We start from the raw sequence: 15,291 nt of genomic DNA on the forward strand, positions 1-15,291 counted from the left end.
ACAGGCTCTTTGAGAGAGAAAGCTCCCTAAGGGATCTTTGCTGATCGTTAAGTCCCTGCCCTCTAAACAGCTTTCATCTATCTTCTTTTTCTGTAGGGGGCCCGGATTCCACTCCCCTCTGAGGCTACCAAGGTGCACCTTTTCCCAGAGCTTTTGGTTTCCAAAGCAAAGTTCAAAGCAGAAGTTCCCACTGATCAGAAAGCTGTGCACTCTCCCATCCAGTCCCAGCCAACAGCTCTGCTGGAAGCCAGGACACATACCTCTCCAGTTAGTTCACAGGGCCTGTCCCCATTGGCCACTTCCACCATCACCCCCACTCAGCTCCCCATTTGCTCCCAGCCTAAACCTTCCTGTGAGGCCACCATTCCATCCCCTACCAAGTCCCCCATATGCTTCCAGCCTGTTCCAGTGAAAACATCCACCCCCCTCCACATGAAAAACCAAGGGGATGCCAAGGACAGACTGGGCAGCCCTCTTGCTATGGACGAGGCCCTGAAGCCAAACGACTTGGTGGCCGAGTTCTGGATGAAGAGCGCAGAAATTCGCCGCAGCCTTGGGCTCACACCCGTGGATCGGAGCAAGGGGCCCAAGCACAGCTTCCCCTCACCTGCCTTTAAGCCATTGTCCTTAAAATCCTATTCAGTTGAGAAGTCTCCTCAGGATGAGGGGCTCCATCTTCTAAAACCTCCACCTAGGAGACAGACAAAGTCAGATAGTGACCAGCCCTCTCTGCCAACCCCCAAGTCCCCATCTGACAGAGAACTAAAAAGCTCCCACGAGGAGCAAAGAGACCTGTCCAGCAGTTCTGGGCTGGGCCTTCATGGGAGCTCCTCCAACATAAAGACCTTGGGCAGCCAGAGCTTCAATACCTCAGACTCCACCATACTTACTCCACCCTCAAGCCCGCCTCCACCCCCACCCCAGGACGAGGAGCCCGCAACTCTTCGAAGGAAGCCATATCAGATATATGGGCAGAAGGAAACCAAGCCCAAGGCCTCCGTAATCCCACCCCCGCCACCTGCCACCTTTATGCGGCCCCCCCGAGAGCCTGCCCAGCTGCCCTGGGAGGAGGTACGGAAGTCATTTGTAGAGAGTGTAGCTGAGATCCCCTTTGCTGATGACGTGGAGGATACATATGATGACAAGACCGAGGACTCAAGTCTGCAGGAGAGGTTCTTCACACCCCCTTCCTGCTGGCCTCTCTCTGACAAGCTCCTCCCCTCACCCCTAGCCAAGGAGAACGTCAGGTTGCTTACTCTAGAGAGCAGGGTCCAACTGCAGAAGAGGGGGCTACCTTTAGTCTCTCCAGAAGCCAAGGAGCTGGCTGAGGAACGCATGCGAGCCAGAGAGAAGTCTATAAAGAGCCAGGTGTTGAGAGACGCCATGGCCAAACAGCTGAGTCAAATGAAGGAGATGGAAATTGGGGCTGAGACCTCCAGGCCCCCAGGAGGCACCTGCCACAAAGCCTCCTCAATGCCCTCTAAAGGCAAAGCCCTTGGCCTTAAATCCCCTAAACACCCAGTGCACAAAGGCCCTGAGGAGCCCACCTTGAAGCACAAAACCACTAGTGAAGAATTCCTCTCCCCCACATTGGACTCTGGGGCCCCAGATGGTTCAGTCACTTCATCCGAGGGCTCTAGCGGGAAGAGCAAGAAGAGATCGTCACTCTTCTCCCCCCGTAGAAACAAGGAGAGAAAATCTAAAGGTGAGGGCCGGCCCCTGGAGAAACACAGCCCAGATCTCCTGGAGGAAGCAGCTGCCAAGCCCAGGTCCTTGTGGAAGTCGGTCTTTTCAGGGTATAAGAAGGACAAGAAGAAGAAGGGTGACAACAAGTCCTGTTCCAGCACCCCTTCCAGTGGTGCCACTGTGGACTCTAGCAAGCACAGGATGTCTCCAATAGTGAGAGCAGGTACATCAGCACCAAGGGACCCCTCCTGGGGCAGAGCATAAGGTGTGCGTTCTTCAGTCATTTGGTTCTTCTCGAAAGGTCGCTTCCCCATGCCACTCCCCCAAGGGTCTTTAGAGCTGTGCTGACAGGGTAGGGAGAAAAAAACAACCACGGGTTCACAGAACATACTCCACTTAATAGGATATTCTAAAAAACAGCCTGAAGCTGGGTAAGGGAGACAGGAGGTTTATGCACTTCCTGAAGTCGCTCACCCTAACGGAGGGCAATGTTGCTGGGAGTTCCAGACAGTCTCTTTGGGCACCATCTATTCAGTGTTGGTCCATCCTGCCTGAACAGATGTCAGCATCCAAGTTCCTGGCTCCCCAATATGGGAAAAGTCACTCAAACTTGAAAGAAACCAAACCTCCACCCCACTCCCCCAGGCTACTCTTGTGAGTGTAGAAATCAGGAAAGCACCATGGTTCTTGTAAACTGGTCACAGTCTTCACTCTGCCCCTTCTTTCCATCCCCACAGAGCTGCAGCTGCGGGACCAGCTGAGTTTCTCCGAGGACTCTGACCTCTCCAGCGATGACATCCTCGAGAAGGTCTCCCAGAAGTCCAAGCGAGAGGTACGCAGGCCTGGTCAGCAGTAGGGCTTCAGAGGGGTTGGGAATCTCAACTCCTGTCCTCTGTTGAGTGTTGGTCTTTGATGAGGTGGAAGAAAGGAGAGCCTTGCTCAGGGGTCCAAGAAGGGACCTATCTCAGGCTTTTTCAGTGAGCAGCTAGGGGTTATTGGCTTCTATGGCAAGAGTTCCTGTGTTCAGTTCTGGTGAAGACAGACATTTCATGCCCAAAGATTCATTCTGTCTTTAGGAAGCAGCCCAGTGTTGTCCATTCATTCTTTTGTCCTCAGAAATCCCACGTGGAGTAGCACCCACCAGTGCCCAGAGTGACAGGATAGTTGTTTGTTCCCAGGTCCAGCCAAGGCTTGGATGGGGAGCCTTCCTGCTCCATCTCCATTGTCCAGCCATGGGCACACACTCACCCTCCTGTCTAAAGTGAAGGTCCAGCTACATCCACCTCCTTTTTTTTTTTTTTTTGAATGAAAAACTTCCTCAGAACACTCTGTACCTTCTTTCCAAGGCTTTCCAAGGCTTAGATTTGAGTCTTCCCTCTCCATTGACTTCCAGGGAGGCCATGGCCAGTCTGTGTCCAGTTCTCTCCTCCTGGCTTGATCCAGTTCCTCATTTAATAACTTTGCAAACCAGAGGAAACCAATCTTTCAGTTCTCATTTTATTCTTGAGTTGTTCGTCCCCCCTTTGGCCATGCCAGCTCTGTATCTGTTCATTCTCCTAGAAGGACACCTAGAATGGGGTTTGATTGACTCATGAGTCAGGCCTCCCATCCCACCCCAGCCATCTGCAGAGCTTCCCCATGTCCCAGCCAGGCCACACTGGGTTATGGTTGGGGTCTGTGTCCCAACTCCCCACAGAGACCTGGCATCAAGTGCTCCCTGCTGTGGTTCCCACACAGTAGCTTTCGTACTAAAGTGAGAAATCCTTCTGGGTATGTGAGTGTGTTCTTAAACACTGCCATAGAGGTCCTGAAGGGGTTCTGTCAAGAAGGAGAATAGTGGTCCAAGGTTCACTTTGCCTCAGTGCAGACATTCAGCCAGTTGGTCAAAAACTTCCATCTGTGGTTGCTTTTGTGGTCAGGTCTCTCCACAGTTTCTCTATTGACTAATGGAACCTCCTGGCAAAATGCTGAGGGCCAAACTACCCAAGCTGGCTATGCCAAGGATGTCATCTGGGTAGCACATCTCACTGACCACAGCCTCTCCCTGGATCTCCAAGGCCTGGAGCATACAAGGAGCTCCTCCGCAACTACATAAATGACAGGTCATGGACCCCACTTCCTAGAATCCAAGCACTTTACGTTCCACATGCTCCCCACAGAGGTGGGCCATTTGCTGGAGGCTGTGAAGGATACTAATGTCCTGACTCCCACTGTAGTGTGCAGTCAGGCTGAGCAGGAGCAAGGCACTGTGTATTTTTAAGAATAGAAGCTAAGGTAAAGGGATTGAGAAGAATGGATTGATAGTTACTGAATAGTCATGGGAATCTAAAGTATAGCATAGGAAACACAGTCAATAATATTATAATAGCATGTATGGTGCCATGTGGTTACAGGAAATATCAAGGGGAATACTTTGTAAATTATACTATTGTCTAATAACCACTGTGCTATACACCTAAAACTAATACTAAATAATCTATATATATAAAAGCCAAGCGACCTGAATGGTGGAACGACCGGTTGCTATGATGCACACTGCAGCAGCCAACCGGCCTGATGGGGGCCCTGATCAGCCCCCCCACAACCTCCCGTGCCCCCCCCCCCGCTGGCCCCACCCCCAATCACCCCCCCATCAGGGGCAGAGCTGGCCGACCTCCCACAGCACCCTTCCTCAGCCGGCCCGGCCCTGATCAGCGCCCCCACCCCAATTAGGGGTGGGGCCAGCCAGCCAGATCTCCAGACCTCCACCCCTCCCTCCTGCATCCCCTCCCCACTGCCAGTCCGGCCCCAATTGGCCCCCATCGGGGCGGGCCAGCTGGACCCCACCCATGCACGAATTCATGCACCGGGCCTCTAGTATTAAATGTAAACTGTAATTGAAAAAAAAAGAATAGAAGCTAAATCAGGAAAACAAACCTAAACAAAAACAGCCAGGAAGGACACTTTGGAAATTTAAGGAATTGATCTTGGAAGATATGCACCGATATATAATATTGGCACATCAATGCTAAATTCGTAAAAGCTATTAAAGCACTGTAGTCATTTAGGAAAATGTCCCTGTTCTTAGGATGTACGTGTTGAAATTTTAAGGGATGAAGGATCTTGATATCTTCAAATGAGTCAGAAAAAAAGATAATATGTAAAGCTTATATCTATCAAGTGTGTACAAAATCACTTAGCAAATCTAGGTGAAGGTATTCATTGTCCTCCTCTTTCAACTTTTCGATAGGTTTGAAGATTTTTCAGAGTAAGAAGTGAGGGGAGCATGGGGGCACCTAAAGTGAGAATGGGGTTTGATTGACTCATGAGGGAGCCTCTTGCTCCCTGGACCAGCAAAGGTGGGGAAGTGGTTCCCCTTACATCACAGACCCACCCCTGAGTGAGGCAGTTATGAAACGAATTTTTTTTTCATTTTTAAAAAACAAAAGTAAGTTAGTTATTTTTATTTAAAATGTTTATATAGAAAATTAAGATAATAGACTTTTTTTTTTAATTTACCTTGTAGCCTTACCAAGAGATAACTCATGTTTACCTCTTTTCTTTGCCTCAGTCTGACTAAATACAAGTGGCCTCTTCTTGAGTGCTTTGGCCCAGCCGAGAGCATGTGCATTTGCTTTCTAACGGACCCAGTCCCAGTTCACTGCAAAAGCATTGCTCTGTGACTGATCCGCTCTTTTGGCACACCACAGATATGTCATGATTTTATGCTTCCGTCACTGCCTCTACCAAGGTAGTACTCCCTCCCTTCCAGAAATCAGTAAGTGACTGCCCCACATCAGCCAGGGTACAAATGTTGAGTGCCATTCCTTAGGTTGTAGTTATGTGACTCCTATGGAATTTTTCACATGCTGCTTGGGGAAACCATCTGTCTTCTTTTTCTTACTTGTTCTAATAATGACATTTTTTCTTTTATCATGGTTGGTGAGAGAGAGGAGTCGGTGAGAGGCAGAATCAACATGCTTAAATTTAAATGTGACCACTAGGAGGCTAGCTCATTCTTCTTGGGGTCAATATGCTCTTGAAATGCCAGCTGCACAGTAGTGGGCTCCCCAGTGCTTCAGAATAAGCAGCCAGGCCACAGAAGTACATCCTAAGGCTCTCCAGATCTCCAGACCTCCACCCCTCCCTCCCTCCCTCCCTCCCTGACTGCCTCTCAACCTTGGAATGGGGATGGTGAGGAAGCCAGGTAATTAACCTCGGCTCTGAGCAGCTCTGCATAAGACTTACTGGAGTAAGAGGTTATAACTACTGCCTGAAATGTTTTTTATAAATATCAGTTATTTCTACTATTTCAGGTTTCTTTCACTGTGTATAATCAAGAAATGACCCACTCCACCTCCATCCCAGGGTTGTTGGTGACCCGGGGGCACCCCTGACCCTGTTAGGAGCCCTGCCAGTAGAGAGCCTTTTGAAAGACAGCATTAGGTTGCTACTCAGCATGCCCTGTGTCAGTGTCTCTGGTGACAGGAACTTCCCACCACCTGTCCCCCATCCCAGCACCAATAGCATTCAGTGGGAAGGAGTAGTCAGAATTTCCATGAGCAAATGAACTACTAAATGAGAAATAACATCTATAACTATATGTTCAAATAGTTTAATTTATACATGAAAGAGATTGAGAAGAAAAAAGGGAAGTTTTGAGGCATGAGAAAGAACCTGTCTTCACGGAAGAAAAGTGAGCCCAGTTCTGGCCCGTGTGCCTCAGTTAGTTGAGCATCATCCCATGCACGGAAAAGTTGCTGGCTCAATTCCTAGTCAGGGCACATACCCAGGTTGCGGGTTTGATCCCTAGTCAGGAGGCTACCAGTCGATATCTGTCTCTCCCTTTCTCTGCCTATCAATAAAAACACGGAGGGAGGGAGGGAGGGAGGGAGGGAGGGAGGGAGGGAGGGAGGGAGGGAGGGAAGGAAGGAGGGAGGGAGGGAGGGAGGGAGGGAACCCAGGCCTTTGTCAGAGTGGGACTCACTAAGGTGCAACTGCAAGAATCTACACCCAGGTTCCTCACCTACCAACCCTATGTGACATGGTGAAAAATAATAAGTTTAGTCTTTGTGTTTGTTTTAAACTTCTGATCTTACTCTATCTCTTATTCTATTTTAATTATTATTATTGTTACTATTCTGTTTTGTTTTTCGTTGCTATCCCCTTAAAAGTCAATTTATGTACCACACAGCTTAGCATTCAGGAGATAATATGCACCAAAGGTAGTGTCTTGTTCCCCTTGGCTGGTCACTGTTGCATGTGTGTCCATGATTAACCATGGGGCGGTCCCCAGTCCTAGCCCTGCAGCCATACCCTCACTAACTGTTCATACGTGCATGGAGCGGTTACATACACTAGCAGCAGAACTTTCTTTAGCTGTGTCATGACAGAGAAGGAGGGTGACATACCCTGCTCTTTGCTGGCTGGAGTGCATGTGGTAATGTTGGTCTGAGTAGCTGGGGGACAGGACTGCCCTTTGGGGCTGGGTGCTGCAGGAATGGGGAATTCACGAGCCCTTGATTCCTGATCTGCAAGGTGACATGTTTAGGTCACTGGAACACCACTGACACCCTTAAGGATTACCTGCTCAGTTGGCTCTCCACTATCCCTTGTTTTCTTAGAATAAAGATTACTAAAGTACACACCTGAGTTGAATTTGGAAGTCTCCTTTAAAGTCTATAAAAGACTCCTTTTTTTTTTTTTTTTTTTTTTGGAAGCGATAAAGAAGGTGTTATGAATAGAGGCAACACTCCCCCGCCCCCCAGCGTTTGCCTCTCAGTGATTGCCCTGAGTTTATTCAAGGCATCTGATACTCCCTTGTGCCCTCATTTCCCACATTTGCAGGTGGGATTGCTCAGGTAGTTCCATTCGTGGAATTGCACTGGATTTGGCTGGTTGCCTCTCAAATCTTGATGGCACTGGCTGAAACAGCCCCGCTCCCTGCCTTCCTTTCAGTAGTTGCTGTGCAGAACCCAGAGTCAGGACAGGTTTGTGTCCATAGTTTCTTCTTCAGACCATTAGTCAGTTTGGGATTCTCTCAGACTTAAAATAGAAGCATCCTTGTTTTCTCTCCTTCAGATGTTACTTCTTAAAAGAATCTTATAAATATTGCTCATCTGAAGAAAGTGGTTTTTGATACCAAGCAAAAAATGAAAGGACCCTAATTTTTCTTTCCCTGTATATATCCTAGAAGGAGGCATGGGAAACATCTTACCAATATATTTACCTTAAAAAAGTCTTAAAAAGAGCAGACATTCTTATATGAGAAACAGGTGATACCAACAATAAAGAAGCATATGTCCCTTTGTTGCATTAATTCTCTGTACTCCACTGAACCTTCTGTCCCTGTCACAGTGGAAAAGCATCTCACTTGTGGAGCTTGAGGTGTACCCTATGGCATTTAGGGCTGCAGCCTGGAAGTCTTCCCACGCCTCTGGCCTGCCTGTTTGCCCTGCAGGCACTCTGCAGCCTGGAATGGTGCTCTCTATGTCCTTGTCAACCAGTGCCCAAACATCTCTTGTTCTCTCCAGCCAAGAACTTACACAGAGGAGGAACTGAATGCCAAGCTGACCCGGCGTGTGCAGAAGGCAGCTCGGAGACAGGCCAAGCAAGAGGAACTTAAGCGGCTGCACCGAGCCCAGGTAAAACCAGGAGGGGCCACACCATAGCACCCTTGTTTCCAACCAGCTATTCCTTATCCATGATGAGGGAGGGAAAGGAAGGCAGAGCAGAGGTAGATGGGGTGTCCCACTACCTGAGAGGACAGCCCCAAAGGCTCAGGCCACAAACCCCTGGCTTGATACAACTATAGAAACCTTGATTTTGTGGAGTTTTAGGTAGAAAGGGAAGAGCCAAGCTTTGAGTTTCTAAATTCCTTACTTTGGAATAATTTTAAAGTCAACTAGTTCAATTGTAAGAATAATTATTGAGGCAATCTGTGACCTGACAGCCTCTGATGGGCCTGGGATTTAGAGGTCAGAGTAGTGTTCTAGTCATGGGCCTCTGTCTGCAGGCCTCACAGATCCTAGACCATTCTAGATTGGGGATGGTGAGGACTAAATAATTTCTGTATACAAAGTCTTAAAAAGAAACCTAAATATAATACAGGTTTTTAATTAAATCATATCTATCTACTTGTATTCATAGAGATTAGTACACTAATCAAAAGCTATACAACAATGAGAAACATTAACAGAAAATCCAAATACCAATGAAGTATTCCTCTGAATTCCATGTTTCATCAAGCATCAAAAACCACCAGTCTTTTAGACCTTGTCTTGCACATTATTCCATATGCACATTATCTGCACTGATATGCCATTGGCTGCTGCTGCTTTGGGGGATGAATGTTCTTCTGATTGCCCATTGTTAGTCCCCACGTAGCACGCAGGAACTTCTCATTACAGATTCTGGCTGGGTGCTACATTCTAGATTTCTTTTTTCTTTTTAATCTTGTAGAGAGAGGGTGTCTGCAGTAGTGTCCAAGAACCCCTGATAATGCTTTAACAATATCACCATCAGAAAGATCCCTGGTCAGTGTGGCTCAGAGGCTAGAGCGTGGCCCGTGCACTGAGGGGGTTGCAGGTTTGATTCCTGATCAAGGGCATGTACCTGGGTTGCAGGTTCGATCCCCATCCCTGGTTGGGGGGTGCATGTGGGAGGCAATCAACAATGTCTCTCTCTGCTCCCCCTCTTCTACTTTCTCTAAGGAGCAATGGAAGAAATATCCTCGGGTGAGGATTAATACCAAAAAAAATGAAGAAGCAGAAAGGTCCTAGGCTATAGTATTTAATTCCTTCTCACAGGAATTTAATCCACTTCCTTTCTTTGAACTGCCCCGAGAGAGGCTGGTCATTCCTTGATGTGCACGCCATATACATGCTGCTGACTGATGATGGGCCCTGGAGACATGTTCTTCACACACTGGGCATGATGCCCATTAACTAGAGCCTTTCCAAATTTTTTTAAAATATTTTATTGATTTTTTACAGAGAGGAAGGGAGAGGGATAGAGAGTTAGAAACATCGATGAGAGAGAAACTTCAGCTGCCTCCTACACAATTCCTACTGGGGATGTGCCTGCAACCAAGGCACATGCCTTTGACCGGAATCAAACCTGGGACCCTTCAGTCTGCAGGCCAAAGCTCCATCCAATGAGCCAAACCAGTTAAGGCCAAATTTTTTACCTTATTAGTTTTTTCCCCTCTGTGTGTTTGCAGGTTGTTGGCCTCCTGAAGGCTAGGAAATGAGAGCGTCTTCTGTTGCTTTATTCCCCACAGATCATCCAGCGGCAGCTGGAGCAGGTGGAGGAGAGGCAGCGACAGCTGGAGGAGAGAGGTGTTGCTGTGGAGAAGGCGCTCCGCGGGGAAGCAGGTACTGTCTGGGCTGTCCTGTGAGGAGGTTGTTCCTAAGGGAAGCCCCAACCCCCACCCCCATAGTAGGGCCAGTTTTTCATCGCCTCAGCTTCTTTTCCAGTAGGCTTCTCTGGGTCCCTTCATCACTGAGATTTGGGCTTCCTGTAAAACAAAGGAAAGAAAAGCACCTCTGTTTGTAACTGCCCCAAGGCCCACACCTGTTCTTCCACCCTGTCTTAGAGCTTGCCACTTAAATCCCAGCACTGAGCCCCTGTGGGATGAAATCTCAGTCTACTTCCTCTGTTGATGGCAAGCACTGGGCCTTCTCCTTTCCTCCTCCTCTTTTCCCGCCCCATCATTTTCTCTAGAAGAAAATAACTGGGAATAAGGGAGACCTATACCACAAGAAACCATCATAGAACTGCACAAGCAGAGCCCCTGGCCTGCTCTCCACATGCCACCTTCTGTTTTTGGCTCTCCAGGCTCCCTCTCCTGCCCGAGCAGCTCAGAGTATGTGAGGACACACGCCCCACAGTGCACTCACCACCTACTGTGGGTTGAGCACACATATTTCCCAGTGTGAGCCCAGGCTCTGTATTTCCTAGAGTCTGGTTACTCAAGGCAGGGTGGGAAGGCTCGGAGGACTATGACAGGCCAGCACTAAGTAGACATTGGGAAATAGCTGTGAGGGCCATTGTGCTTGGTGACTGCCGTTCCTGGGGAAAATCGAAGTGTAGTGCGGAGATACCCGCTGTTCACCCAAGGAGTGTGTGGGGTGGATTAAGCACAGTTAGGCACAGAGAAAGCAAGGAGTTATCCTTAATCCCAAGGGCCAGGAATCCCTATTGGTGCAAGACCTGAAAACCACTGGGCCCAGCCCCAACTGTAGCTCCAACACAGGCATAGAGTGATTGAAGTCTGCTTTTTCAAGAATTCACAAGTCTCTAGATGTGGAAACCTCCATCTCTTGTAGAGAGCACAGGTTAAGCATTCAGGTTTTGAAGCTGGGGATCAAGAGAGGTAGTAACTTAATTTTGCGGTAGCACCTTATTGCTTCCTTATTCTCGTGTGGCAGAAGGGCTGTGCTATGTCTCCTGGTAGGCAGGCTGTCTGTAAACCAAAGAAGAGCCAGGAACGGGACCAGTTGTTGCCATCTGATCTTGCTACAGAACTGACCAATGGGTTGACCTTGCAGTATGTACCTGGTGTAAAGATGAATTCATGGGGTTCTTTAAGACTGAAGTTCACATGGAGGGAGTCAGGGGTCAGACATAGAAGTAGGTGTTTTTCCAGGCCCTTCAAGGCCTAGAAATTGCAGTTGAACAATTGACTCAGTGATGACCTTCAGGTGAAGAGATGGGTGGGGGAAAAAGATGAGGGTGTGATGTTCTTGGTTTTGTGCCTTACTGATGCTTGACTTACTGCTTGAAGCCCAAGTCACCAAACGAAATGCAAATACTTGAACCACTGAGGAGCCAGTGAGCCAGAAGCCTGGGATATGTGATTGCAAAGCTAGCACTGGCTCTGTGTCAAGGAGTGGAGGTTCAGGTTCACCTAAAAGGGTCCCTGGCTTCCAAATGAAGCTGTGATGTATCCACCATCCTATTTTTGCTCCGTGTCCTGCATGCTCCAACTTGGCCTCCTCAGTTAAGCCTGAGCCCCTGGAGGAAGTTGGCCCAAACCTACCAGAGATGCCCTGTACCTGCCATAAGCAACTCGCAGGGCCCTGCCCTCGCTGCTTTCTCTTCTTGCAGAAGAAATCAAGAGGGAGCCCGGGCCCATCATTCCTTCTACCCTTCCCCACTGATTACTTCTGCCAAAGTAGAAAGTGAAGGGTAGATCTCCCAACACATAGTCAGACTAGCTCAACAGGGTGTGCCTCCTTGCTCACAGATTCGGAGGTTTGAGTGGGCCACCCCAGGGTTGATGGTTCCCATAAAGCACTTGCGTGCCTGCCAGCTGCCATGCAATTTGAGTCTATGATGGTGCTTCAGTGTTTCTGCAACAGGCTGTGTGGTTCAAGCTGCTGGCTACCAAGGGATCAGAGAAAAATAATACCATTGAAGACTGGCATAAGATTTTGCCAAAATTCCTCTTTCTAGCTGTTTAGATAATTTTCTTTTCATAAACATATACAGCCAGGATTTTATCTAAGTCATTGGTTTTCAAACTTGTTTTTTAACAGCAGAATCCTTTTTACAAACCAAATTATAAATTCAAGTCAAAAAGAATTACTTTAAAATGTTAATCAACACAAATTTGAAAATTTGAAAGCACTGCCTCCACTTCCAGTTCACACCTGTGTAGGGAACATCCTGACACACAGAGGTAGTTGCTGCAAATGGTAAGTTTTTAACAGCTCACCTGGAGATCTAAGGATATACATAATTTAAATGATGCAGATGCTTGACACTTGGAGTACTAGAAATTGTTTTCACAGGTAAATCACTGACAAATCTAATAGTAGTTCATATTCTTCATAAAGAGTATATCTCAGATAAAAGCTCTCAAATATACAATGAACACAAACCCAACTATGCTATGATATTGTGGTATGTGTGTTACCCACCTAGAGGACCTCATTGTGACAAAAGCTGCTTGAGGCTGAGAGAGAACTCTCTCAGGACGCTGATCTGTACACTTGTTCAGGAGTACTCTACTTGCCAGAATGTCAATGAATGAATAAATGTCCTCTTCCCTAACACATTTACAGGGCGTACAGATACTTGCACAAAGAGGGCAGAAGAAACTTGGTCCTGAGGGCTTCACAAAAGCCATTTTACCTGGTAGTACAAATTAATGTGTTGATGGTCTTCAGTGGGTTAAAAGTTGGCATATCAAACATTTGAACATGGAGTAACTTATTTAAGTTTTTAAAAATAAGGTAAAAGTGTTTGTGAATCAGGTATTTGGGAGACCCCTGGAGTAGCACTTGAAAAACCCTAGGGTTCCACAGAACAGTTTGAAAACCACTATTCTAGTCCATACTCTTCCAAGCAAGGCTTTACCAGAAACCTCCATCCAAATACATAAACATCTGTTCTGTTTATAAAGACAGGCTTCAGCAGCTCCATGGGAGATTTTCTCAAGATGCATTTGGGAAATTCTAAGAATATAATAGCTCTTACCATAAGAATATATTTCCAAATATATTTTTTCCTTTTCTTATTTAAGCACATCACTTCCAAGGCCCCCCCTTTTGTCAGATGCCCCAGTGGCCCTGTTCCTACTTGGCAGAGATCATCTTTGAGGCAAATCTGTGCTCACTGGCCGCTTCTTCCTCTGCTGCTTCAGCATTCCTCTCCTCTTGTTAGTTCGGTTGCTCCCAGCTAATCTTAGTATAGCATGACAGTCTGGAGTCTTCCAGCAATGCTCATCAGCCCCTTCCCTGGGAGGCATACATCTGGTCAACTTATTTTTTGGTCTCACTGGCTGAGGGGGTCAGACTGCCCAATTAGCCAAAATGCCTTCCAGAGGAGAGATCTGATATGGACCTGCCATCCATTAGTCTCAACTTACCCAAGGCTCATGAATATCCAGACCACCAGGGTTAGATTCAGAGCTTTCCAGCCAAGAGCAAGACTAAAACTGACATGATTTCTGGTCTGGAGCATCTGGAAAGCCCTTTTTGTTCATGGAACCCTGATTCAAACTTAAACTAATGGATCAACCTTGAGCATGATTGCATTCTACTTTCTGGTGTGTCCATTCTTAAGGGGGAACCCTGTTAGGAAACAAAAGGCTGCTAGGATCAGCATTCAGATTGTGAAATGTGGAGGAAAGGGAGAGAAATAGCAGCTGACCTTTATTGTGCTCTGCATTTGTTTATGATTCTGCCCAAGTCCAGTCCCTTGGCACAGCCCAGTCTCTGCATCTCAGGCATGTGAAGAACATAACATCCTTACTGGATAGCCACATGAAGCTAAAAAGCTAGGAGTGCCAGTGGCCAGCAAACCTCGAAGAGCCTTCAGGCAAATAGCCACAGCTCATTTCCTGCTTTTAGAGAGAAGGCTGGCTGAAGTTAGGGTCTAACCTCAGAAGAAAGAGCATCTCCTTCCTCTCAACCCATCTAGCAAAAGTGGTTCTGCAAGGAGTTTGGTATACTCACCAGTGGGGGTCACATGTGTGAATTCTTGAGAGAGCTCTTTAACCCTAAGGATTGGTGTCCTGGCCAAGCTTTTTTAGGTGGTTTATGTCTTGCCTTCAGAGCTCAGCCTGGGGTCTCTAATATTCAGTAACTAAAGAAGTAGTTGCCCCTGATCTGCCCTTGAATTTTTAAAATCTTCTTAGTTAGATAAGATTCAGTCCTAGCAGGGCCAGAATTCCCAACAAGGCCTTTTGTCCTAACTAATCATTGGAGTTATAAACAGAATCACATTGATATTGGCTATTAACTCTGTCACCTGTGGTTAGTGAACACCTCCTCCCACCACCAGGAAATATGTATAGTTCAGCATGTGTGCACACAATGCACTTTCAGAGAGATGCATGCTTTCCAGCTGTTTCTCTTCTCCCTCTTTCTCTTTGTTTCTTATACTTTTTGATATTGATTGCTTTGGGTAGGGGGGGACAGGAGGGTTTTATCAGATCCAGTAACTCTCTCTTCATCGATTCCTTGTTGTAGACTATTGGGGAGAGTCTTATTACAGTGACCTCATCGACTTGCATCTGGGTGGTATGTATAGCAGCATCTGTTGCTGACACTAACCCTGCTGACACCCTTCCCTCACCTGTTCTCATTAGTCCCTGCTCACAAATGAAAGAAGAAATCAACCTGTTAACCAAATGGCAAACACTGGCTCTTTCCTATCTGATAATGGAGCAGCATACTGGGTCCTCCCCACTGCCATATATACTCCAAAGAAGATCTGAGGTAGCTTTTGCTGTCCAGGGTTATCTTAATTTTTTATAATAAAAGTTCACCTACCCCAGCCCATCAACCTCACCTCTGCATTCTGGTCCCTCTAATAACATTTTGGTTGTTTGACAACCAATACACACACACACATACACACACACTCCAACATGACCTCTGCCTTGGATCTCATCCCTCAGAAGTTGGAGGTGTCATATCTACCAGGAAGCTCACTGCTAACCACACTCGAGAACCAAACATCTGAAGAACTCAGCCTCAACCATTTTCATTAGGATGTGCTCACGTTTCCCCTAAGAGAATCAAGTGTATATAAAGGTGCCACTTATGATTTCTATCCAAATTCATGAAGCTTGAGGCTTTGTTGACAGATACCGGTAATAATGCCCCTCCCTCC

At 47.1% G+C, this 15,291-nt stretch overlaps 1 protein-coding gene across 20 annotated transcripts in view; it reads left to right on the forward strand.

The window, feature by feature from the left end:
- The window catches only part of MICAL3 (microtubule associated monooxygenase, calponin and LIM domain containing 3), a 294,200-nt gene that overhangs the window by 252,182 nt on the left and 26,727 nt on the right, over window positions 1-15,291 (forward strand). For 16 of the 20 annotated variants that reach the window (XM_080658682.1, XM_080658703.1, XM_080658701.1 and 13 more), the window contains 4 exons: window positions 97-1,909; window positions 2,424-2,518; window positions 8,199-8,309; window positions 9,947-10,040. In XM_080658682.1, coding sequence (XP_080514808.1) covers window positions 97-1,909; window positions 2,424-2,518; window positions 8,199-8,309; window positions 9,947-10,040 — 2,113 coding nt within the window. Of the gene's footprint in view, window positions 1-96; window positions 1,910-2,423; window positions 2,519-8,198; window positions 8,310-9,946; window positions 10,041-14,645; window positions 14,697-15,291 lie in introns of those variants that run through there. The other 4 variants (XM_080658695.1, XM_080658702.1, XM_080658696.1 and 1 more) reach the window with 2 other exon arrangements.

This window comes from Plecotus auritus (genome assembly GCF_963455305.1).
Source record: "Plecotus auritus genome assembly, chromosome: 3".
Taxonomy (NCBI): Eukaryota; Metazoa; Chordata; class Mammalia; order Chiroptera; family Vespertilionidae; genus Plecotus; species Plecotus auritus.